The sequence below is a fragment of the Monodelphis domestica genome, chromosome 1, assembly GCF_027887165.1.
Source record: "Monodelphis domestica isolate mMonDom1 chromosome 1, mMonDom1.pri, whole genome shotgun sequence".
NCBI classification, from domain to species: Eukaryota; Metazoa; Chordata; class Mammalia; order Didelphimorphia; family Didelphidae; genus Monodelphis; species Monodelphis domestica.
The window spans coordinates 719,891,725-719,919,062 of NC_077227.1; the positions used below are offsets into that span (position 1 = coordinate 719,891,725).

At 36.3% G+C, this 27,338-nt stretch overlaps 1 protein-coding gene across 4 annotated transcripts; it reads left to right on the forward strand.

Moving 5' to 3' along the window:
- LOC100619242 (zinc finger protein 83-like) lies at positions 1 to 24,960 on the forward strand. 4 transcript variants are annotated; one of them, XM_056812327.1, is made up of 6 exons: positions 18 to 133; positions 1,596 to 1,631; positions 6,003 to 6,084; positions 13,365 to 13,491; positions 14,036 to 14,161; positions 15,424 to 24,960. In XM_056812327.1, exons 3-6 carry the CDS (start codon positions 6,055 to 6,057, stop codon positions 17,784 to 17,786), a joined length of 2,646 nt encoding a protein of 881 aa, XP_056668305.1. In that variant the 5' UTR covers positions 18 to 133; positions 1,596 to 1,631; positions 6,003 to 6,054; the 3' UTR covers positions 17,787 to 24,960. The 4 variants fall into 4 exon arrangements, with proteins under 4 accessions (XP_007477670.2, XP_056668305.1, XP_007477668.2 ...); XM_007477606.2 differs by lacking the exon at positions 18 to 133 and adding an exon at positions 377 to 934; XM_007477608.2 differs by lacking the exon at positions 1,596 to 1,631 and having other exon boundaries at positions 1 to 133.
- Positions 24,961 to 27,338: the final 2,378 nt, after the last annotated feature.

Sequence of the window (27,338 nt, forward strand, 5' to 3'; positions counted from 1 at the left end):
AGTAGACCAGATCCGTCCCAGCACAGCCTTCAAGTTCCTGACGGATTCTGGGAATCAGAGTTCGTTCCTGAATATGCGCAGGCGCAGTTCCAGCCCCGTAGGGATTCGCGCCTCTCCTTTTTTTTTGCTGCGGGTGAGTGATTGCGACTGAGTGTTAGTGTGACTGTGGGTGTGCAAGAGTGTCCGTGTCTGCCTGTCCCTCCTTTCTCCCTTCTTCCTTTCTCGCTCTTGACCTTGTCCCTACCCTCAGGTCTGGTCCCTCAGGACAAAGACCGGTGGTCCCCCCATCCCCCGCTCGGGGATGCGGAGGCGAGGGCGGGGATGGGGCGGGGCCCGGGAAGAGCCGGAAAGGGGGCGTGCCTAAGGCGGACGGGCAGGGGGGTGCACCCGGGGCGGGAGCCGGGACCCTCCCCCATCCATTGTGGGGGAGGGGAGCCAGGGACCCGGGATCTGTGAGGTGTTCCAGGCTGCCTCAGGGGTGGTTGACTAGCCTGTCCTCTTCCGTTGACTTCTCCTCCCTGGAACTTCCTCTCCCCAAGCAAGAGACTGGGGGTCAAGAACCCGGCTGGGACCGAGGCTTGGGGCGCCTCGACCTCCTGCTCCATTGGGACTTGAGGCTCTGCAGGTTGTTCCGAGGAGCTGTTGACTGTAAAGGGTTTAGTGATAGTGTGTCAGCTGCAGTCTTTGGCCAGAGGTCCCACCCCTCTGTGGTTCTCGGATCCGCTTGGCCGCTCGAGGACCCTTCTCAGGGGCTTGTTTTGAAACACCCGAAACGGAAACACTCAGGAAACCAGTGCTGGCTCCCCTGAAATATATCCAGAGGCCCCTGGTGGGCTCCATGGACTTCAGATTAAGAGCCCTTGGTTTAGCGCCTTCCTGAGGGGCTGTACAACTCACAAGAGACCCTTTTTAACTTCAGGAATTCCCTGAACCGGTGCGAAACTTTACCAATATTTAGGTCCATCTGCTCTCAACAAGTCTAGCTAGTAGTTATTTTAAAATAATTGCTGTTAACCTCAGAATGTACTTTCCATACCTTGTTGTCTACCTTCGGTGTCAGTGGCGTTAATAATGAATATTCAAAAGTTAACTTAATTCCATTTTGTTCTAATGGTGAGAAGAAAGAACTCTGGGAAGAAAGCCTAGAGTAGCTACAAAATTGTTAGGAAAATTTCCTAAAATCATTAAATCTAGGGAAGTTATTAAGGTTTAAAATGTTTCTGATTACAATTTATTCTGTCACCAATCTAATTTAAAAAAAAACTGATCTAGAAACTGATGAAATAAAAACTTGAAACAAAAATGATTAAAACTAGTCTGTTTCTGCCAGGCCTGGTGGTGTGTAATTTATGAGCAGCTACTGCTCTGTGGCACACATATACTGCATTATATATGCATTTTTCTCCTTGCAAAGAGATTAACTAACATTAATTTTCTGGAAGACTTTGCTTTAATGATTGACAGTCTTAAAGAATTGTCATTATTTCCACCTGCAGTCAAGTTCAACTAACATTCAGCAAGAGTAAAATTAATCAAACATATCATAAAATAAGTTTTGGAAAATCTAAAATTTGGTTGTTTTTTTTTTTAACCAGAAATCACAGAACTCAACTTGAACATCTGTTTGGCAGGTAAATTTATTTATTAATTGACTGGCATTTATTAAGCACCTGCTGTGTGTCCAATGCTACTTTCAAGGAGCTTACATTTACTGAAAGAACACTTAGAAATGTCAAGGGTGACATGTTATACACATTAAATACATACAAAAATATGTTGAAGATAAATACAAGGTAATTTCTCGTTGTGGGCAGGAGCAGCTAAGAGATATCAATGAAGGCTTAATGTAGAAGATGAGTTTAGAAAGAAACAAGGAATTCCAAGATGCAGAGGAGGAAGGCATGTATCCCATGTGTGGATGGCAGAATATGTGGGTAGAAGAGCAAGACCAGTTTGGCTGGATTACAGAGCAGAGAAAAGGGTATTTTTAGGTAGCACTGGTCGGAATTTTAGTTTGGGGCGAAGTTGAGAAAGTAAATTTCAAATGCAGAAGTGTGTCTTTGATACCAAAGTGGATAGGGACGCTTTGGAATTCATTGAGGAAGGATGTGATCTGGTCAGACTTGTGCTTTAAGCTTTCTAGGTCATATTTTCCTTGTATCTAAAATAAGGGTGTTGGATGAGATGATTTATAAGATTCTCTCTACTATTTACTTTTCCTTTTCAGTCCTTTCTCCCCTTATCACCTGTTTCTTTCAGGCTGGTTTAGTCGATAGAGTTCAAAATCAAAAAGCCCTGGGTTTAAGTTCTTCTTCAGACATTTACTAGCTGTGTGACTTTTGACAGTATAAGTTAGTATATCTGGTAGGATGCTGAAGACCTTTTCTCTAGCCAGAGTTCCTAGCATGTTTTTGTCTTGGATCCCTTGGATAGTCTGATGAAGCCTATGGACTCTAAGAATCATATTTTAAAATGTATAAAACAGGTGTGACATGATTGGATTGGAATACTATTGTGCCATAAGAAATGATGAGCAACTTAATTTTAAAACAAAGCTATAATGTGGAAAGACCTACATAAAGTTATGAAGAATGAAATAAACATAACCAAGAGAAACATACAGCAGCTAAAATATTGTTTTAAGAATGAGTTGTATATGTCCACTTCCAGTGAAAGAACTGATACATTGAAATAAGTAAGACATATTTATATATATATATATTTACACACACACATATATATAAAGCTTATATATATTTAAACACAAAGTTATATATTTATTAAAAATATATATGTATATTACATATACATATATATACACACACATATAGATATCCCTTTCACATTGTGACTTTCCCTGTTGCCATTTCAATATATTGTGGATTGGCATAAGAAATTATATGAAATTTGGGGGGAGTTTTGTGGAAGCCAAAGATAACAGGTGAAGGCCATCAGATGACACAGAAAAAGTTTTAAAACTCATAAATGCATAAAATATATGTATATTATAGTATAATAGCAACATGTTTTATCTCTTAATACCAAAATTAAGCACAATTTCATTTTTAAAACTAAAAGAAAAAGTCAGAGTTTGTGAAAAGAGCATGAAAGTCAATAGATGACAAAGAAATGTGGAGATATCTTAAGTTTAGTAATTCATGAATGCATAAAATGTATGTGCTATTATATACATGTTACCGTACAATATGTATTTTGTTCTTGTTTAATAATATAAGTGAACAGAGATGCACTTTTTTTCTTAAAATTAATTTTGTTGTAAAAACTGTAGTTGTATAATGCACTGGTTTGTGTTCATGACAATCTCACATGACATCTTGCAGTTATCTCTCAATAATCTTTACATTTTGAGATGTTATATATGCAGTATGTTCAATATTATTCTCAGATTTGTTTCACTTGACAAAAATGTAATATTTGTTTTGTATTTTTAACATTTATTTTTTATGCAGTATTTTTACATAATATTGGCCTATATATAGCCTGTGACCAAATACTTAACCCAGATTTTTTTCAGTAAGATACTGTAAACAGTCTATGAAAGAAAAAGAAAAAATTCAGACTTCACTGGTATAAGGAGAGGGCCAAATATTTTTATAGGGATTTTTCAGATCTCAAGTGCCTTGTGCACCTAACCTACCTTGATGTGGAAAGAATACCAATACATATACCTTTTTGTCAGTTCATTCCTTTTCTAGTGTGGGGAAGGAGGGAGAGAGATACCTGGGAATTTTAATGTAACAAATAATCTTTTTTAAACATATACAACAAAATTCATAGGAAAAAATTGTATTTAAATAAAGATGTATTTTTTTTTTGCATCTGAGGTACTTATATATTATACAGCACAATATGTAATTTATATTATCTATTAAACTGGGCCTTAGTTTACTCATTTGTCAAATTAGAATAATAATATTACCTGTATCACAGGATTTTTTAGAGGACCAGATTAAATAATGTATTACAAAGTACTTTGTAACACTTAAATCAATATATAACTGGCAAATATTAATATTTTTCATGTCCTTGAAGATAAACTTAGCCTTATCTTTTCACTTCATGTTATATTTATGTAGGTACATTTTCTTTTTGAAATTAAGCTTTCTTTTTCATTATGAATTTAAAACACCAATAAATATGAATGTTTTACTACATGAAAAACAAAAAAGGGGGTTATAATAAAGCTCTGATCTTGCTGGGTATAGTTTTTCAAATTTTTATTGTTATTTTTGTGACTATTAAGTTTAGCATGATAAGTAGCAAAGCTGCCCAGCTTTTTTTTTTAATTCCCATGTGAACTTTCTTCTCTTATTCATATATCTTAAAAATATTTAAATGATGCTTTCTTCTTTTTTTGTGTGTCTCTATCACTACCGAACAGCTGTTCCCTCCTTTTGTAATCTCTCCCCTTTAACAAATAAGGATTATCAGGAAAAACAAGTGGACAGGTAGGCCATGTCTAAAAATGTAAACTTTGTTCTTTAACTCAGTGGGACAGTTAAAGTACAGAAGAATCAGAAATAGTTTAATTTAGTAACCCAAATCCAGCCTCAGACAGTTGCTGTGTGACCCTGGGCAAGTCATTTCATCCTGTTTGCCTTAATTTTCTCATCTGTAAAATAAACTGGAATAGGAAATGCCAAATCCCACTCTAGTATCTCTGCCAACAAAACCCCATATGGGATCACAAAGAGCTGGACATGACTGAAACAACTGGGCAACAACTAATCTAAAGACATAAATTGCCTCAGAAAGAACTTGGCAAGAACTTTTGGGGTAACTGGAAAAAATTCTGGAAGATATAGATTTGGACCAAAATATATTCCATAGTAAATTCAAAATTGGTGTATGGCCTGAATATTAATGATCATACCATTAAAAAAAATCAGAAGAGAAAACAGATCTTATACTTTTCACAGGAATGGGTAGTGGGGCACTTTTGTAACAAAGATGTGATTGAGGCAGTTCTAGAAGGAAAAAAAAAAGTTATATGAAATTGTAGTCTTTTAAGTAATTTTATTTTAAATTACTGTAGTCATAGAATTTGTTCTTGAGATTTTGCTCATTTTTCTCTCCATTTCTCATTTCTTTGTAGTTGACTGAATCTATTGTGTGTCATATTTTGTACATATTGGATCTTTGTCTCTGTCTAAATTCCTGGGTCACATACTAGGTTTTATGCCAAGTAATGTGATTGTTGAATCACAGAATATGAACAGTTGAGTTACTTCTCTATCATTGGGCTGCCTTTCTGCACCTCTCATAACACTGATTGAGCCCAGGTTGTCAGGACCCAGGGTCACATAACTAGGAAGTATCTGAAGTCACATTTGAACACAGGATCTCCCCTCTCTAGGCCTGATTTTCAATTCCTGGCATAAATATTTTTATACAACTAAGATCTTTTCTTCAGTCTCTTTAAGTTATAGACTTAGTAGTGATATTACTGTACCAAATGGTATACACCCAAAAAAGTCCTTTGAGCATCAAATCCATAATGGTAGAACCAGTTTGCAACTTCACCAACAATGCATTAGTGTCACTAGTTTTCTCCAAAGACTTAAGTAAATTAATTTCACACATATCCTATAAGACATAGAGGGGAATAGAAAAAAAATTTTTTTAATTCAATAAAGGGATCAGTGAGCCATAGAAAGTTTGGTTTGCATACTTAGTAGCATGTAGAATATAGAGGGGATTTCTATGAATTTAGCTCATGTCAAATAATTCACTATATTAGAGTCCTCTCCCTTAGAATTTGCTAGAAGTGTTGATTTAGAATCCAGGTCTCAGGCACTAACATCTGTAGTTCTTCCTTTTGATTTTAATTAAAGGTCAATTTATTCTTGGGTAGGTTTGACTTCTTCTATAGAAGATATTGGAACTGATATCCAAGTTGGGGAGTTACAGTTATATTTTGGTGAGTTTAAGAAATGCATGATAAAATTGGTTTTCTGCTTAACATATTTCTCCTTCCCCAGTTTTGGCTTCTCAAGACTTGACCAAAAAGGGAGAATCAAGGTGGCAAAGAGAATGGCTTTTGAGTGCCTAACAGCATCCCACGTAAGTTATTTTGACTTCTCTCTCCTGAAATGCAGTCTCATTCCTAAAGGTGTGGACACCTTTCATTCATTTTTCTTTTTCTTCCTCCTTTCATCAAATGATCATACTTAAAGACCTAAAAATCAATTTTATTTTGTTTTGTTTTGCTATCCTCTTCTATGCTCATCAGAGAAAAAGAAAAACTAAGCTCTTGTAACAAAAATATGTAGTTAAGCAAAACAAGTAAGTATTGGCCAGGTCCAACAGGTTGTGTCTCATTCTACATATTTAGTTCTTTACCTTTCTCTCCGGAGGTGGGCAGCATTCTTTATCATTAATCCTGTTGAATCATGTTTAGAGTCGTAATGTAGCTTAAGAATCATAAATACCCTCAACAAGCAAACCAACAAAAATCACATGATTATTTCAATAGATGCAGAAAAAGCCTTTGGCAAAATACAACATTCATTCCTATTGAAAACACTAGAAAGTGTAGGAATAGAAGGGCCTTTCCTAAAAATAATAAACAGTATCTATCTAAAACCATAAGCAAACATCATCTACAATGAGGATAAACTAGAAGCCTTCCCAATAAGATCAGGAGTGAAATAAGGATGCCCATTATCACCTCTATTATTTAACATTGTACTAGAAACACTAGAAGTAGCAATTAGAGAAGAAAAAGAAATTGAAGGCATTAAAATAGGCAATGAGGAGACCAAGCTTTTACTCTTTGAAGATGATATGGTGGTCTACTTAAAGAATCCTAGAGAATCAACTAAAAAGTTAGTGGAAAAAATTTAAAGAAGGATACAAAATAAATCCACATAAGTCATCAGCATTTCTCTATATTTCCAACACATCTCAGCAGCAAGAATTAGAAATTCCATTTAAAATCACCCTAGACAATTTAAAATACTTAGGAATCTATCTGCCAAGACAGAGGAACTATGTGAACACAACTACAAAACACTTTCCACACAATTAAAACTAGATCTAAATAATTGGAAAAACATGAATTGCTCATGGATAGGATGAACTAAAATAACAAAAATGACAATCCTACCCAAACATATTTACTTATTTAGTGCCATAACCATTGAACTACCAAGAAATGTTTTTACTAAATTAGAAAAAAACATAACAAAGTTCATTTGGAAGAACAAAAGATCAAGAATGTCTAGGGAAATAATGGAAAAAAAATGTGAAAGAAGGTGGCCTAGTAGTACCAGATCTCAAACTATATTATAAAGCAGTGGTCATCAAAGCAATGTGGTACTGGCTAAGAGACAGAAAGGAGGATCAGTGGAATAGACTTGGGGTAAGTGACCTCAGCAAGACTGTCTATGGTAAACTCAAAAGATCCCAGCTTTTGGGACAAAAATCCACTATTTGACAAAAACTACTAGGAAAATTGGAAGACAGTATGGGAGAGATTGGGTTTGAATCAACATCTCACACCCTACACCAAGATAAATTCAGAATGAGTGAATGACTTGAATATAAAGAAGGAAACTATCAGCAAATTAAGGTGAACACAGAATAGTATACTTGACAGATCCTTGGGAAAGGAAAGACTTTAAAACTAAGCAAGAGCTAGAAAAAAATCACTAAATGTAAAATAAATAATTTTGATTACATGAAATTAAAAAGGTTTTATACAAACAAAACCAATGCAACCAAAATAAGAAGGGAAGCAACAAATTGGGAAACAATCTTCATAACAAAAACCTCTGAGAAAGGTCTAATTACTCAAGTGTATAGAGAGTTAAATAAATTGTACCAAAAAATCAAGCCATTCACCAATTGATAAATGGGAAAGGGACATAAATAGGCAGTTTTCAGATAAAGAAATTAAAACTATTAATAAGCACATGAAAAAGTGCTCTAAATCTCTTATAACCAGAGAGATGCAAATCAAAACAACTCTGAGGTATCACCTCATGCCTAGTAGATTGACTAACATGACTGCAAAGGAAAATAATGAATGTTGGAGGGGATATGGCAAAATTGGGACATTAATGCATTGCTGATGGAGTTGTGAATTGATCCAACCATTCTGGATGGCAATTTGGAACGATGCCCAAAGGGCGCTAAAAGACTGCCTGCCCTTTGATCTAGCCATAGCACTGCTGGGTTTATACCCCAAAGAGATAATAAGGAAAACGACTTGCACAAGAATATTCATAGCTGCACTCTTTGTGGTGACAAAAAATTGGAAAATGAGGGGATGCCCTTCAATTGGGGAATGGCTGAACAAATTGTGGTATCTGTTGGTGATAGAATACTATTGTTCTCAAAGGAATAATGAACCAGAGGAATTCCATGGGAACTGGAATGACCTCTAGGAAGTGATGCAGAGTGAAAGCAGAACCAGAAGAACATTGTACACAGAGACTGACACACTGTGGTACAATAGAATGTAATGAACTTCTCTATTAGTCGGAATGCAATTATCCAGAACAATTCGGAGGGATTTATGAGAAAGAACACTATCCACATTCAGAGGAAAAACTGAGAATAGAAACAAAATAGAATAGAAAAACAACTGATTGATCACATGGGTCAATGGGGATATGATTGGGGATATAGACTCTAAATTAACATCCTAGTGCAAACATCAATAATATGGAAATAGGTTTTGATCAAGGACACATGCAAAACCGAGTGGAATTGTGCATCAGCTATGGGAGGGCATGGGGGGAGAGGAGGGAAAGAACATGAATCTTGTAACCTAGGAAAAATGTTCTAAATTGACTAATTAAATAAAATAAAAAAAGAACCCTAACTACCAACTATGTTATAGGAGTTATCTGAGATATAGACAAGTGATGTTTCCTACCTACTCAATAAATAAACATTTATTAAACACCTCTTATGTGCCAGGCACTATGCTAAGTGCACAAAAAGAGGCAAAAGACAGTACCTCCCCTCAAGGAGCTCACCGTCTAATGGAGGAGACAAAAAGCAAACACATATACCTATATGTGTTTATACACAACAACCTATATACAAAACAGGGAACACCCTAGAATTTAGAGAGGTTGGGGAAGGTGGAATTTTAGTTGGGACTTAAAGGAAGCCAGGGAGGTGAGTATTTAGAAGGAGTAGAGAAAGCAGTGTGGGATACAGCCAGGGAAGATACCTGAAGCTGAGAGATGGAGTGTCTTGTTTGTAGAATAGCTGGGAGGCCACTGTCATTGGATCAAGGAACACATATCAAGCAAGAAGTAAGAGGTAAGAACACTGGAATGTAGGAGAGGGCCAGATTGTGAGGGGCTTTGAATAGATGTTTCCATCTTTTTGAATGGATGTTTCCATCTTAACTATTAATAAAATATTCAGCAATAACAGGGCAAAGACAGCATAGCTGAGTATAGCTACTTTAATCTGTGTTGCCCATGGTGGTCCACTGATCAAGCCCAAGGCAACTGTTGGAACTCCTCATGGCTTTTTGTACTAAGAGGCCATCTCAGGAACACAAGCCTTGATCCTTTTGGCCAATAAAGTCTCAAGAATTTTCAATTTCTTTTATTTTTATTGGTTCTATATCCATGTCATGCTCACTAAGTATAGATTTTTCCATAAGACTATGTTTTAGATCTTCCTTTCCATTCTTTCCATACTTGTTCACTTCTCTTTGCTTCTGGAATTGCTTAGTACTCAGCCAGAGCTATAGATTGAGAAAGAAGAATTGGAAACCAATTCTACTTTGCAGCTATAAAACTGACTGGAAGGAGACTGCGCACTCCAATGAAAAAATACAAATGAAAGGCTCAAGAATATCCTTTTAAATGAAGCCTTTCTTGATTCTTTCAACATCTAGTGCCCTTCCTCCCTAATTACCTTGTATTTAAACAGGTTGTATTAATTTCATATTTATATATACACTTGTCTTCCTTATTAGAAAGAAAGTTCCCTGAGAGCAGGTATTGCTTCAGTTCTTTCTATTTGTATCCCCAGCACTTAGCATAATGCCTACCTCATGGTATACTTAATGGTATATTAAGTCTACCTCAGGGTATACTTAACATTTGCTCCTTGATTGATCTTGCCAAGAGCAACATGCACCAAGACTTCATAGGTATCACTGAGATTTGGTGGGATGAGACCTATGATTGTCATATGGCTATAAGAAAGCCTTTACTTTATGCAAATGATACCAGATGTGTAAAGGGAGGGAACAGCAGTATATATTAACAAAGCTTACTTACATGAAGAAATCCAGTGCTGCGGTATGTGGGACCAGCCCTCACTGCAGGGGACGGGGTCCTTGGCTGGTGTGATGGCTTCGGAGTAATGAAGAAGATGAAGTGAGAAACGGTTTTCACCTGCAGCCAGGCGTCACAAGAAACTGTTCCACTTTGGCTCGGCTTTGACTGTTTTTATACCATCAACGATTATACATATACTTGGCACACAGTTTCATTTTTCATCATATATGTTTTCTTACATACATGGAATAAGTCATACATTAACTTTTAACAAATTGTTTGAATAACATTCTATAATTACCCTACATACTTTGTTTCTATAGATCTTAACAACAAATGCGAAGCTTTTACAGAAGATGGCTGTTTTCTCATCACGGGTAGCATAGCTAAAGGTCAATTCTTCATTAACCTGTGAGGTTCCTAGACATGCAGTCTAGCCAAGAGTGATTATTCATTACTTTAATCAAATGCTTAATCAATCAGATTTCTAAGGAGATAATCAACATAACATTGTTGTTAAGTCAATGTTAATAAACATAACCCAGTTTTTAAGTATTATTCCAATATCAGGCTTTCATTTTCTAATGTTTCACTAAGGTTTCTAAGACATATTGCCTTGCCAGCAAAACAAATCAGAGAGGTGGAACATACCAGCCTTTCCTTGAAAGGCAATTGATATACCGGATCGGGGAAGCTTGTCATCCCTGGCTTGTATGGGGGTAGAGAATCTAAATGCAGTTTTGTGAGGAAAAAGGGGGTCCCATCTATAATCCTTTATATAAATGGACACATAGGAATCCTTAGGTTTATTTTTGTAAGTAGCATCTCTTGACAATATTCTAGGGGGGTAGAGTGGGACATCTATATCAACCCTGCAGGCATTTTGCTGTCATCTATATTTTCCTGGGGCTGGGTAAGAATAATAATCATAGCAATTCCAATAATAAGGGGGTGTTAGTAAAAGAAGAGTCACTCAGGGGGTCTGAGTGGGTGTTTCCATCCTTCCTGGAGGCTGCTGTGCAGTCCCCGGTTTCCACCTGTGACCATATCAGACAGTGTGGACTTGATGGCTCCTGGCAATCCAGGAATTAAAGGAGAAACATGGATAGGAAAGAGGAGTAAAAATAAATGGAGAAAAAAACAACAGTTTATATATGGTCATTGAAATGCACTATAGATCACTTGTACAAAAAGAGAAACTACATCATAAATTGGACAACGCACAAGCCTAGAACAGAAATATGATGTGATGGTCATAGAGGATTTTAACTGCTATTTAAAAAAAAATTGAGTAGCACATAGTTCACAAACTTTGTTCTCCCTTTTTTGCAATTTAGATTTAGAACTGGAGGATTCTAATTAGAAGAACTTGGAGGTCATTAAGTATAGCCCATCATTTTACAGATAAAGAGACTGAGGCCAGGCAAGATTTAAGTGACTTATCCAGGGTCACACATCTAGTAAGTGATAGAATTTGAACCCAGGTCTTCTTAACTTTAAATCCAGCGCCTTATTTATTGCAGTTGTTCTAAATTCTCTGAATTCCACCTTTGTGTCTCAATTCTGCCATATGGAACTTGGTAGGTGCTGGTGGGGAGAATGAGTATCCATGACCTTTCCTTTAATTCTTGGAAAATGTGGGTTTGAATTCTCCTGAAGTCAGCAACTAAGGAGCTCATAACTAGATTTGGAGTGGATAGTTTCCTCCCAGTCAATTTCATAGCTGCAAGGCAGAACAACTGGTTTCCAATTCTTTTTTCTCAGTCTGCAGTTCTGACTGAGTACTAAGCAAGTACAGAAGCAAATAGAAGTTGTATGACTCTGTCCCTGGGATGTATGTGGGTTATCGGTTATAGCCTTTAACCTCATCTGGGGCCTGCAGGGAATAATCTGGGCAAGCCCAGACTAAAAGGGAGCTTGTGACTCTTGTCACTGATCCTGCAGAACTTTCCAGCTGGCTAACAAGAGCTGAATCTAGCAACAGGCAAATACCCAACAATTGGGAAATAACGGGCAAATTATTCCATTTAAATGAAATGGAACATTTTTGTTCCATAAGAATTATGAAAAGAATGGTTCAGAGAAATGTGGAGAGACTTTTATGAAATCGTGAAAAGGAAAATCAGCAGAACCCAGCAAACAATTTAAACAACAACACTGTAAAGACAACTTTCAAAAACTTAAGAATTCTAAATCAGTTAGAATAACTGATCAAAATTCTTTGAAAACTGATGATGAAGAATGCCACTCACATCCTCATAGAAGGATCATGGGCTCTGAACTCTGAGACAAGTATTTTAATATGGGTATTTTGGGAATTCATTTTGCTTAACTGTGAATGTTTTAGGCAGATTTTGTTTTTCTTTTTTTTTAAAATCTAATGGTAAGGATGGTAGGGAAAGGAAAGAAATGCTTGTTAATAGAATAAAAATTAAAAAATTAAGAGAGTAATTAAATCTTTTGCTTAGGCCTTAATGTGCAGAATGATTTTTAAGGTTGACCTTGAGTGATAAATAAAAAAAATTATTTTTTACAGAGTTTAGTATAAAGTAAGGAGCAGTGATGTGATGAACAACTGTGATTAGTTTAGCTATTCTCAAGGAGTATAATGAATCCAAAACCATCCCAAAGGACTCATGATAAAAAATGCCATCTACTTCTAGAGAAAGAACTGATGGAGTATGAATCCAGACCAAAGCAAACTTTTTTCACTTTTTTTGTTATTGTTTAAGTTTCCTTCCACAGAAGGATTAATATGGGAAAATGTTTTACATGATTGCACATGTAAAATCTAGAACAGATTGCTTATCATCTCAGCAGGGGGAAAGTAGGGCTAGAGAAATGGAGAGTATTCAAGACTAAAAACTATTTTTCAAATATTGAAAACTTTTTACATATAATTGGAGGAAGCAAAATTAAACTTAAAAAATAAAGTGAGGAACATGGTAAATTCTCAAGAAATACTTTATTTGGAATATTTGAATTCCTTGATTCTATGGGAAATAATCCTTTTAGGTTGTACCAATTTCATGTCTTCCTCATGTTCCCACATGAAGAATGGTCCTTGAATGTTTTTGAATATTTCAGAAATTGTTGAGATTCCAAGATGTGGTTGTAAACTTTACCCAAGAGGAATGGAGCCTGTTAGATCCTGCTGAGAAGGACCTTTTCTGGGATGTGATGCTTGAAAACTATGAGAACTTTATCTCCCTTGGTAAGGATAGCTTTTCTTTCACAAATTGTCTGACTAATAAAATGACTTTCATTCTCATTTCCTAAAGATTGTGAAATATTTCATGTGATTTACTGAATTCTTAGTGTGAAGAACTGAATACATGTAATGTAAAAAGGTGCCTTTACTTTATCCTTTGGTAGAAAGAGACAAGATACACCTGTTTTCTCTCCAGATGAAGGGCTTTGACTTTTTTTTTGGAAATCTTTGACTGGAAATCAGCAGTTTTATTATGCTGCTTCTGAAAATATACTTTGCCTACTCTGGGCTCAGAGAAGACAAAATCTTTTCCACTCAAATCCCTATTCCAGTAACTATTTGGAGAAATGGAAAATTTCTATAGTTTTTGTAGGGAATGTGTTGAAATAAACTTAATTGTGTTTGAACCTAATTCAAATCCTGTTAGTTATCTCTAATTGATGAGACTGAACTGTAACATATCCTTAAGAGTTCTTACCTAGCCTGCTCTCTATTTTTCTAAAAAGATAAAGGTTAAGATTGAATTCTTAAACATCTCTGTCCTCAGCACCTTTTCAAATGTTTCTTCATGAGCAAGGACTTCCAGATTCCAAGCCACTTTTGATTTCTCAATTAGAGAGAAGAGAAACATCATGGCTACCAATGGAAGAAATCCTAAAAAGCCTTTATTTGGGTGAGTGAATAAAAATCAGGCAGATTTCCAATTACACATGGTTATGTAAGATTCCAAACTGTACCACAACTAGATAGTAACGTTGTATTTCCTTTGGAATATTGAACAGGACATGATCCTAAAAGACCCCTAAGCCTCTGGAGAAAGATTGTGGTTATTTCTCTTTAGCTGCTTCCTGATTTTATATTCTCCTGATCTTCCCACCCTCATATTTCCATATAGCCTCAGAAAAAGAAGTATTCCTTTTTTTGTGATGCTAACCTTTCCGTCTGTACTCAGGTTCTGTTATTTTTTTGCCTTTTCCCCATAATTTCTTACCCTCTTGCATCCTCAGAGTCTCTTCTTAAAAGTTTTTTTTCTGCTCAGAAATAGATGTTTGTTAAAAGAACAAAACCTTTGCTTTTTCCTGTTCTTTTTTTTACTATATCTGAATTCATCTATTTTTACCCTTATTCATCTCCTCATACCAAAGATAGCATTTTTACCCTTTCTATTTAATCTGGCCCCTTTTCTTTATTCAAAGATTATTTGCCTTTTTATTACTATTACTCCATATACTCCAAAATAGTTAAGATCCCACTCCTATCATAATAAGATACACAGATTACTTACATATAATTCATGATGGTTTAGAAACTGCTTTTCCAACTGGGGAGGTTGGACTACACACATACACACACACACACACACACACACACACACACACACTTTTTCAATTCAGTTTCTCAATTAACTATAAACTCACTGGACTATTATGTAATCCAACATATATTGCTTCATTTTGTCTAGAAAGATATCTTTTTAAGATTTTGTCAAATAGAATACTATATAGTCACCTGTTCTCTATATTTGCCATCCACCTCTTCATATAATTTAAGGAAAATGAGCTTCATTGTTTATGACCTGCACTTATAAAACTGATGTTGCTTTTTTAGGGATTAATATTTTTCTAAAATTAAGTAATTTTTTTTTGCCAGAAATTGTCTTTAGTTTAAGAAGTCTATTTGGCAAAGCCAACCTCTTTCCATTTTCTGATAATTAAGCTATTTGTGAAGTCTTCTGTAATTAGAAATTCTTCTACTATCTTGTTCCTCACCTGGGATTCACTTCCTTTCTAGAAATTTTCTTTTACCCATACCAGATTAATGATAATTTTTATTCATGAATGTGATAGAATCTAAAACTTCATATGGATTAATTTCTTTTTATTATTGAGAGCATTGAATATTAACACCTTTTACCCCCCCCCCCCCCCCCCCCAGATTTTCTTCCTGAAGATAATACTTTTAGACTGAAGTGCAATCTGGGATCAGTCCTTTCTTCACAACAGAAAATTCCTGGAAAAAAATGTCTCCATGAATATGACAACTTTTGGAAGAGCTTCATTGGGTTGTCAGGTCTAAGTGAATATGACAGAATCTGCTTAAGAGAGAAACTCTCTCAGTATAATAAACGTCAGAAGTCCTTCATTCACCATTCAAAACGAATTCGTTACCATAGGACATATGCTCAAGGAAAACTCTCTAAATGTGATGAATTTGGCAAAGACTTTAGCATCAGTTCACAAGAGTCTGAAAAGGTTCATAGTGGTGTGGAAAAAAACTTTGAATGTAATGAATGTGGGAAAGCTTACCACAGTAGCCAATCTCTAATTGCTCATCAAAGAACTCATGTTGGAGAGAAGGCCCATAAATGCAAAGAATGTGAAAAAGCCTTTGGTTCCTGGATAAGCCTTTTTGTACATAAGAAAATTCACAATGGAGAGAAATCCTATTTATGTAATGAATGTGATAAAACCTTTAAGCAGAAGCGACACCTTAAAATTCACAAGATGGTTCATGCTGGACAGAAGTCATATGTATGTAATATATGTTTGAAAATCTTCAGTAATAGGCATTACTTAGACCAACATAAAAAAATTCATACTAGCGATATAATCTATAAGTGTAATCATTGTGAGAAAGCATTCAGCCAGGAATCACAGTTTATTAAACACAAGTTAATTCATACCAGGGAAAGAGCATTTGGATGTAATGAATGTGGGAAAGCTTTCAGCAATAAACACTACCTGAGCAAACATCAAAAAATTCATATTGGAGTGAAACCCTTCAAATGTAATGAATGTGGGAAGGCCTTTAGCAGTAAGAGCTACCTTATACAACATAAAAAAATTCATACTGGAGTGAAACCCTTCAAATGTAATGAATGTGGGAAAGGCTTTATGAGTAAGAGCTACCTAATTCAGCATCAAAGAATCCATGCTGGAGGGAAGCCTTATAAATGTAATGAATGTGGGAAAGCCTTCAGTAGTAATAGCTACCTAATTCAGCATCAGAGAATTCATACAGGTGAGAAACTCTATAAATGTAATGAATGTGGGAAAACTTTCATTAGTAATAAACAACTTTCACAGCATAAAAGAATCCATACTGGAGAGAAACCTTATAGTTGTAATGAATGTGGAAAAACCTTTAGGCAGATGGGACATGTTGAAACACATAAAAAGATTCATACAGGTGAGAAACCTTTTGAATGTAGTGAATGTGGGAAAGCCTTTATAAGTAATCAACAGCTATCCCGACATCAAAGAATTCATATTGGAGGGAAGCCTTATAAATGTAATGAATGTGGAAAAGCCTTCAGTAGTAATAGCTATTTAACACTACATCAAAGAATTCATCCTGGTGGGAAGCCCTATAAGTGTAATGAATGTGGCAAAGTTTTCATCAGTAATAATAATCTAATTCAGCATCAAAAAATCCATCCTGGAGAAAACCCCTATAAATGTAATGAATGTGGGAAAGTCTTTAGCAGTAATAGCTACCTAATTCAACATCAAAGAATTCATACTGGAGAGAAACCCTACAAATGTAATGAATGTGGAAAAGCCTTCATCTGTAATAGCTACCTAATTCAACATCAAAGAATCCATACTGGCGGGAAGGCATATACATGTAATGAATGTGGAAAAGCCTTCAGCAGCCATCAAAAGCTCACTCTTCATCAAAGAATCCATACTGGAGAGAAACCATATAAATGTAGTACATGTGGTAAAGCCTTCAATAGTAACAGCTATCTAATTGAACATCAAAGAATCCATACTGGAGAGAAGCCCTACAAATGTAAAGAATGTGGCAAAGCCTTTAGGCAAAGTTCATCACTTATGCAACATCAGAAAATTCACACTGGAGAGAAACCCTATCATTGTAATGAATGTGGGAAAGCCTTTAGGCAAAGTTCATCCCTTATGCAACATCAGGTAATTCATACTGGAGAGAAACCCTACAAATGTAATGAGTGTGGGAAAGCATTCAACAATAATCAAAATTTATCACGACATCAAAGAACTCATACTGGAGAGAAGCCGTATAAATGTAATAAATGTGGGAAAGCCTTCAGCAGTAATAGCTATCTAACTCAGCATCAAAGAATCCATACTGGAGAAAAACCTTATAAGTGTAATGCGTGTTGGAAATCCTTTAGCAGTAATCAAAAGCTCTCAAGACATCAAAGAGTCCATATTGGAGAAAAACCCTATAAATGTAATGAATGTGGGAAAGCCTTCTGCACCAATTCTAGATTTGAAGTACATAAGGCAGTTCATTCTGGAGAGAGACCTATTTAGATATAATGAATGTTGGAGAGTCTTTAGGTTTGGGGCAAGATGCATACATTATGAATGTGAAGCCATACTGGGAAGAAGTCTTAAGAAATACAATGAATGTGTGAAAGTCTTCTGTGGAAAGGGAAACCTTAAATACATAAAAGAAAACCCAAAACTCATTAGAAACTTATTTAGTGTAATAAGCGCAGAAAATGTGATTGAAATCTTAAAGAACATGACTCAATATTCCCAAGAGTACATTGAACTCACAAAATGGTATAAATGCTTAATATGAGCAAAAGTTAATACACAATAGAGTGTTCATTCTAAAAATATAATCCAGGTAATAAATGTGGGCAAACTTTCAAATGAAAGGACCATAAGGCATTTCATACTAAAATGAGAAACATGTTAAATAAAATGAATGTTAGAAAGCATTCAGGTTGAACCAGACCTCTGTATATAAGAAAATTATTGTAGAGAATTAAACTTGTTTTTCATAAAGCTTTAGCTAAAGGAAAGAACTTAAAAACTATCTGATAATACCAGTGAGATTCTTTATGAATAAAATGAGTTCTTGAGAGAATTCATCTAGGTTAAATTTACAATTGTTATAATGGAGTGATAGTTTCAAAAAGTTAATGCAAAATCACAGCATCTTAGAATTAGAAGGAACCCTGGAGAACATCTAGTCCAAATTTTATCTGAAAAAGTTTGCCCTATACATCATACAAATAGTCTTCCAGCCTTTGTTATTTAATGAGGAGACCTATGATTCCTGAGGAAATCAGCTCTACTTTTGGATAGTGCCAGTTATTAGGAAGACATTTCTTATATTAAGCCTAAATTTTCCTCTTTAAGTTTCCTTTCCATTTCCCTAGTTATCCTCTCTTTGGCCTAACAGTAAAAGCCAAATTCTTCTTGCTTGTGAGAAACCATAATATGCTTGAAGTTACCTGTGGTACTCTCTTTTCAGTTGTTCAGGTAAAATATCCTCAGTTTATCTTCTTATAACGTGAACCTAACTCAGCATATGACACTTTTCACCATGTGGGTTGCTTACCTCCTTAAGCTTATCAATATCTTCCCTAAAATATGGTATGCAAATCTAATGACAAAATTCAAAATCTACACAAACTGACACACTTGCTAGCAATATTGTGACTTCTGGTCTTACTCTTCTGATGTTGGCCCAAGAATGAATTTGCTATTTTGGCTGTTCTTTTGTTCTGACTCCTTGTGAGCCTGCCATCCACAAAATTCCCATGTTTTTTTCTTATGAATTACTTCTAGCCATGCCTCTACATTGCACTTATGCAGTTGATATTTTGAATTCAATTGTAAAATTTCCCATTTGACTATTTTTTATTTCATCATATTCAATTTGGCCCAATGTTATAGGAAGTCAAGATCTTTTGGAATCTTGGCTGTGAATGGCTGCCCCTGCCACATTTATATCAGCTGTAAATCTGATACATATGGCACATACACCTTTAGGTAAGCCATTAATTAAAATATTATACAGAATAGGGTCTAGCACAGATATCAGGGAAATTGCATCCAAAATCTTATAAGATGACTAAATCATAATAACAGCTAACATTTTATGGAATGCCCACTATGTTCCAGGCACATTGCTAAGCATTTTACAAAGTGTCTCATTTCTTCCTCATAACTCTCCTGGAAGATGTATGCTAGTGTTACCTTCATTTTACAGGTGAGGAAAGTGAGGCAGATTCAGTGATGACCAAGATCACATAATTAGTGTCTAAGGATTTGTACTCAGGTTTTCCTGACTTGATGGTCAGTGTGGTATCTTTTGTACCACTTAATTGCCCTCAACTTGTACCCATTGACATAAAGTAAAATAATAACTTATTCATCATGAAAGAAGGTATCAGGTTCTGTTACCAGATATAATAATGTTAAGTCACCTTGAGAGAGAATGACTAAGATCTCCTTATGCCCATCCTTCTATTAATACTCTGGTTACACTGTTCCAGGGGCTCTATCTAAGAGAGTAGTTAAAACATAGTTTGTGGCTGCCCATACCTCACAGGATCTAGAGAGAAGGCAGATGACATGACACACATACACACACAGAATAATACGTGAAATGATTGTTTGTCTGAGAGGTAAATTCAAGGATATAATTTCTCGACTCCAGCTTCCTGTGTAAAGGAAAGGAAATTTGATCCCTAGAGAGTATAATCCCATTGTCAAACCTTCCAGCCAATAAGGGAGATTTCTAGGACTGTACTTACTTTCAGAGATGTCATGTGATCAACTCCCAAGTTTCAGAATTCCTGAATTTGAGAGTTCTAGGTATTGGATCTTAAAGAGTGGTAGTGTCAAATTCGTATGAAAAAGGAGTCACTCAGCATTACATAAGGTTTTCTACAGGCTTCATATTGACTTTAAAAGGCCACATGAACATTATCTGTGTTCTTTTTGTATTTTTATTTATTTTGTTAAATATTTTCCAATTACATTTTAGTCTGGTTTGGGCAGTATATCTATTGTGTGTTTGACACCTCTGTTTTAAAGAGAGATTTCCTGATGCATCCTACTAGTGGACAAAGGGAAAACATGTCCCCCATGGTTTCCGTAGAATGCCCTTCCTATATAGAGTGCAAACTTGTACCCTGGAAGCCAGAAGAAGTGGAGACTATAGCCAGGTCAGGTGCTCCTATCATGGGCCTTTCAAATTTTGACCTTACACTTTAGAGTGCCTGCCCTCCTGTTGCCAGCTGTACTGTGGAAACGTGAACCCCAGGAAACATGACTTGGGGGGCCTTTTCTTATTGTACCATTTCAGTAAATAGTTTTTATTCCTTGACTGATGAAAGGTGAGGTATAATTTTAGGTGTTCCAAAAGGACTCTAGAACCTGGGGTAAGTGACTCCAAGTACAAGTTGGCAACACCTACAGATGCATTCTCTCCCAACTCTGTGATTCAATAATTAATGAATGGGAGATGAACGTCAACCACAGTTTTATTCACAACTTGGGCCTATCTTATCTTTCCTTTGGCATTCTATGGTTGATCCATACTGAGTTGCTTACTGTTTCTCATACAAAACCCTCCACATCTTTCTGTCTTTGTACTGATCATCCTCTGAACCTGGAATGTTCTTCCTTCTGGCTTCTCTGACTCCTTTTAAGGCTCTGCTCAATTGCCACCTTCTGATGAACTGAGCTTCTGGTGCCTTTATTCCCAAGATTACCTTCTATCAACCATCTTTGTATTTTGTGAACACCTCTATATGTACATGGGTCCTCCTCCGTCAGAATTTAAGCTCTTAGAAGGCAAATACAGTTTTTTTTGTATTTTCTTTGTATCCCTAGCATTTGCATGGCACATAGTAAGAGCTTAATAAATGCTTGCTGATTCATTCATTGATTGTTGTCCAAGTAGACAAGGATCATTGCTTGGTGCTTCTACAAGGGAGAATTCAACGAAGGAATTCATAGGGGAGTTTGTATTTGTGCTGGACCATAAAGAATAGGGGAAGGGGGAAAGAAACAAACATGAAGTACCTACTATGGGTTTTCATTTGATCCTCACAGCAACACTTGGAGTTAAGACATATTATTCTCTTTTTATAGATGAGGAAACTGAGGCAGGCAGAGGTTAAGTAATTTACTCAGGATTTCATAGTTGTAAGGGTCTAAATCAGGATTTGAACTCAGATCTTCCTACCTTCAGGACCAGCATTCTATCCACTGCATTACCTATTTGCCTCTAATTGGATAGGTAGGGTATTTAGGTAGAGATGCCAATGGGAAAGGTATTATAGATTCACGGAGCAATTTGAACCAAGTCACAGGGGCAGGGCAACAAGTATTTTTAGCAGAGATTGTAATCAAATTTGGCTGGAGCATAGCACATGTGTAGACATAGCATATGTGTGGGAATGTACTGTGTACTATGGAGTTGTGGTGCCTTTCTTTTTTAATTAAACTGTCTCTCACTTAGCAAAATAATTACCCCTGTGGAGTTGTGAATTCATCCATCCATTCTGGAAAGTTGTTTTGATTTATACCTAAAAAGTTACTAAAATGTAACTTTTAACCCAGCTGTGCCACCACTAAATCCATACCCCAGAAAGACCAAAGAGGAAGAGAAAGGTTCTACGTGTAGAAAAATATTTATAGCAGCTCTTTTTAAGGTAGCCAAGGAGTGGGAACTAAGGAAATACCGCCTACTAGGAAACAGCTAAACACAATATGGTGTGTGAATGTAATGGAAGAATTGTGACGTAAGAAGTGATGAAATGGACATTTTCAGAAGAGCCTAAGAAGATAGCTATGAACCGATAAAGAATAAAGTGAGCAGAACCAGAACAGTTTATGCAGTGTGCCCATTATAGAAAAAAACCACTTTGAAAGATATTGGCACTGATCAGTAAAGTGATAAACCAAGAGTCCCAAAGAATCTAGATGAAGTGGGATTCACCTCTTCACAGGGACGTGATATACTTAAAAGGTAGAAAGAGACATACCCTTTTTGACATGACCAATGTGGACTTTGGGGGGGGGGCTTTAGTTATGTATTGAGGGCTTTTTAAATGGTTATTTGCTAAGTAGGAGAGACAGTTTAATTAAAAAAGAAAGGCACCAGATATTTATGCTATGATACAACATATTTATTTCATTTTTTAAAAGATAATCGTTTTCAATAGACAAGTATCTATTTTGTCTCCTACCCTCCTCCCACCTCAATGGAGGAAAAATCCTCACAACAAATACAGTCAAGGAAAACATCCTCATATTGGTGAAATCCAAAAATTTATGTCACACTTTGAATATCTAGTCCATCACTACTTCTTTTTTTTTTTTAACCCTTACGTTCTGTCTTGGAATCAGTATTGAGTATTGGTTCCAAGGCAAAAGAGCGGTAAGGGCTAGGCAATAGGAGTTAAGTGACTTGCCCAGGTCACACTGCTGGGAAGTGTCTGAGGCCAGATTTGAACCCAGGACCTCCTATCTCTAGGCCTGGCTATCAATCCACAGAGCCACCCAGCTGCCCCCCCCCCCCCCCCCAGTCCATCACTTCTGTTAGGATGTTGGCAGAATTCTAATCATTAGATCTCTGGAATCATGGTTGATAATTTCATCATTCTAGGTCTTTTAAAAATCATTTGTTTTTGTAATTTTTTTTTCTCCTGATTCTGCTTATACCATATTTATTTCAGTATAATTTATTATTTTGCAGTGGCATTGCTCTGAATTAGAGCTCAGGCTCTGAAACACACTGCAATGAGAAATCCTGAAAATATTTTGAATTATCTTTCTACCAAAATTTTTTCAATGCAATGCCTTATTGAAGTAGGATTGCTATTTATATGATTGTTGTTGGGAGTGAAAAGGGACTATTTAAAACAATGTATTAATTAGTGCACAGGATTGAAAGTAGAAACTAATCTTATTTTTTTAAAAAACCCATTGAATTGCTAAATCATATATTCTATGTAACAAAATAGAATTTAAGAAAATAGAGGAGTTACATTTGATAGTTCTTCAGATAGTCAGATGGTGGGTGATTCTACTTTGTTCGGTTTAGCATTCCCTGCTGAAATTCAATGCACCCCACATACTTAGGAGAGTTTCTGCATAACTGACACAGGTCAACTGAAAACTTTAGACGAGTGGTTTCTAGCCAATACCTTCAGTAATGTTACATTATGGGAAGACTTCCAGTTACAATGAGGCATCAGATTTTGCATGTGCTGCTGAAAAGTGTAAGGGACCCTAGAAATAAGGGGCTTGTACTAGAGATGTCAGGTTACTTTCCGCTCCAAATAGATACACCAATGTAGATTTTGCCCGAGATTTTTTCATAGTACCTGGAAGGTTTAATTGATTTACCTTCATGAAGCTGGCATGTGCCCATGGTAGGACTGGAATTCAGGTTTTCATGGGACTGTCCTAAATCCGTTATGTCACAATTTCTTGACATTGTGGCTAAAGCTCTATGCTTGTAGTTTGCTATTTGTTAACAGGAAGGAAGATTGAATGGTTTAAATAACTTGGAGCCAACATTGTCTTTCTTATTTGACTTGTCTTATAACCTATTTGAATTTTCTTCATGTTATTGTAGTCTTCCTACAATTAGTTCTTTTTTCTTCATTACTTGATGCATCTTCCTTTGCTTCTATTAATTCTCCATGTTTGTCATTCTATTCCATTCACATATCAGTTTATTCAATCATTTTCCATTTGTCCAGCCTGTTATTGTTTTCCAGGTTTTTGTTATTACAAAGAGTGCTGTTAAGAATATGTAGGTAATTATGATGCAGAGTTAAATGAAAAAAAAAAAACCTAGGAGAACAATTTATACAACAACAACATTACAGAGAAAAACAACTTCAAAGGATATTAGAATTATGATTGTTGTGATCATAAACCCCAAGTGTAAAGGACTGAATGAGGCTGGCCACCTCCTGCCAGAAAGAAGAAAATTGCAGAATAAAATACATTTTTGGACATAGTGTGGGAATTTGTTTTGTTAAGATGGTACATATTAGCTGGGCAGGTGGGTAGTGCAGTGGATAGAATGTCAGGCATAGAGTCAGAAAGACTCATCTTCGTGAATTCAAATCAAGCTTCAGACATTTCCTAGCTGTGTGGCCCTTGTTAAGTCATTTTACCCTGGATGTCTCAGTTTCCTGATGTTCTAGAGAAGACAATGATAAACCATTCCAACATCTTTGCCAAGAAAACCCAAGATGAGGTCACAAAGAGTTGGATATGATTGAAAGTCACTGAACAGCTCTAAAGGTTTTATTTTGTATTTTCAAAATTGTTTAATGAAGGAAGTAGTAAGGAGGAGACAATAAGTTATTGTAAAAGTAAATAAGTGCTTTTAAAAATAATATTGTGGTACATCTTCATTTATTTGCTTTCTGCATTTGTTTTATGTGTTTCTGTGAATCTGCTGCATGTTCTACATTTTCTAGAGACCTTTCCCAGTCCTTCCCAGTGCTCGTGCCTTCCCACTAAGATGATGTCCCATTTACACTGTCTCTGCGTTGTATTTTTATTGTTGTTTGCATGTCCTCTCTCCTATTTTGGTGAGGCCCTTGAAAACAGGTACTCTGTATCCCCAGTGCTTAGCCCCATGCTTGACCTATAAGAAGTATCTAATAAATGCTTGTTGATGAACTGAAATAAAGGTTGTTCTGTACCAGTATCATTTTTTCCATGAGTGCTTTAATGGGAGTTGGGAACCCTTTTACCCACATTTTTTGAAATCTAGACACAAATCATATTCAGAATTTCACAGATTAAACTCTTTGTGTTTAAAATTATATGAATATATTTTAATTTCTAATATGGGAAATATCATTAAAATTATACTAATATATTTTAATTTCTAATATGGGAAATATCAATAGATACAAAACAACATACACAAGCTCATTGAGGAGTTCTTAACATTTTTTCAGAGTATAAAAGGGTCCTGAAACAACAAAAAAAAAATTAAGAACATTTGGATCAAAATGGTTGTTGAGATTCCTACCAACTCTCTTTTCTCTACCATGTCATAGCAGCCTCCTCGCCCTGGAATTGCACTCCTTCCCTGGCCTCCTCACACTCGCTGCAAGTACACTCTACCCTATCTGTGGCCCTTTTCCTTGGTCCCTTCCAGAGCCTTCATTTTGGGAAAGAACCTGCATCAGCCATAGCATCATTATTTTCTGTGCTCGACTCTTGACTCTCTCTGGAATATCTCTATGTCCCCATGAGAGTTCCCTCTTCATCCTCTCCCACTTTCAACATTCTTTCCACCCATTGGAATGTGAATTCCTTGAGAACAGGCACAATCTGCCTTTTCTGCTTATATTTGTATCACTAGTGTTAATACAGTCCCCGACATACTAAGTGCTTAATAAATGCTTGGCGACTCCGCATGAGTGAAATGAACTTCCTCATAAAATGGAAGAGAAAAGCATAATGGATTTGAAGAAAATCTGACAATATATTATTTTTTATAAGATGAAACCCAAAAGATTTAACAGAATTAAATGAGTGGGTCTATGCTTCAGAGCACAAACCAGGGATAGCGAACAGCAGTCATGCTTGCTCTGGTGATGGTGCTTGTCCTTCATACCTGAAGAAGACCAAAATGATATCACTATTGGTGATGTCATTTGACTTGTATGTAAATTAGATTTAAGTGAGGCAAAATTGTACAAAGTCATCAGCCTCGGTCTTCCAGAGTCATTGAAGTCCAGTGTCAAAGCAGAAGTCACGATGACTGGCGATAGTCCAGGATTCAGTGGATGAACTAGATTCTCTGATGTCTAATCATGTTTAAACATTCCCCAGTACCTGCTGCTTCCATTGCCTTCCTTGCCACTGGAACAAATTATTCTCCTCCACCTTCTCTACTGTGGGAAGTCCTTGCATTCCTGGACTATGCATCTCTCTATCTCACTGCTGGCTTTGAGGCCTTTGGGTTAACCTCTGCCTAGTTTAGCCCAACTGCTGCAGTGGTTTAGTGGGGGATGACTGCCGGCCCTGCTGCAGCTTGTTGGAGCTGAAGATAAGAGCTGGGTTTTGAGCAGACACCAACGGGGGAAAGCAGCCCTAAAAAGGACTTACGCCCTCATACCAGTCTTCCTGAATAGCTGTTCACACACACACACACACACACACACACACACACACACACACACACACACACACACAAGATAAGCAGAGGAATTTCGTTATTCTCAAAGGGGAAATAGATGGCAAACCAGGTCCTTTGCTTCGAGCTTCTTCATAGGCTTGAAGGCGTGCTGCCTATGGAGATACTTCCTGAACTGGAGGAAGGAACAGCTGCAAGAGACGCAGAGGTGGTTGGACATGTACTGAGCTGCCTTCACCCTCCCCATCTGGAGGCAGCAGTGGCGGTGCTGCTGCCCTAAACATCATCCGGGCCTGGTCCGCTTAGCTTAGCCCTCACCCTCATGCTTGTTGAAGATGGACTGGAAAGAAACAATTTTTTCCTGCAACTACCAATTGATTCTTAATCTCTAAAATTAAAAAAATGGACACCTTTTGAATCTTCTTTTTTCAAAAGAACACTGTGCTGAGTATCCTTATTCGCTGAATAGTTTTGTAAGTCCGAGGGTCAGAAGAATAAAGTTATTTCATCTGGTAATAATGATTGTACCTGAAAAAGCCAGTTTTCTCAGAAAGACTGTGAAAATAAGTGAGATGATGTGTGTGAGTTGCTTTGAATTTTTGAGACGATTCTATAGCAATGCCAGATGTACCTATAATAGTATTGTTTTTTTTTTAATTTTAAATAAATGTTATTTTTATTTGGTCAATTTCAAACGTTATTCATTGGATTCAAAAATTATTAGTATTGTAATTAACAAAAATCTTGTTTATGAAAATAATTTGTAAAACTATGAGCTGAAGTAATCCAGTGTCGACTATAACATTTATAATCTGTTCTTGACTTAATTTGCCAGTTAAAAGATGCTACTGTGTGTTTTTAAAGAAAAAAGTGCCCTTGGTTGTACTGACCTAGACAGAAGATGAGCAGTATCTGTATTATTTTTTGGGCTTGGG

What these genes read in the sequence shown, in the direction of transcription:
- LOC100619242 (XM_056812318.1), top strand. Translation starts at nt 4,357, where the DNA reads ATGATGCTTTCTTCTTTTTTTGTGTGTCTCTATCACTACCGAACAGCT. An exon ending in CAGGAAAAACAAGTGGACAG is followed by an intron (nt 4,470 to 6,002) that starts GTAGGCCATGTC and finishes CTCCTTCCCCAG; the next exon opens with TTTTGGCTTCTCAAGACTTG. An exon ending in CCTAAAAAGCCTTTATTTGG is followed by an intron (nt 14,162 to 15,423) that starts GTGAGTGAATAA and finishes CCCCCCCCCCAG; the next exon opens with ATTTTCTTCCTGAAGATAAT.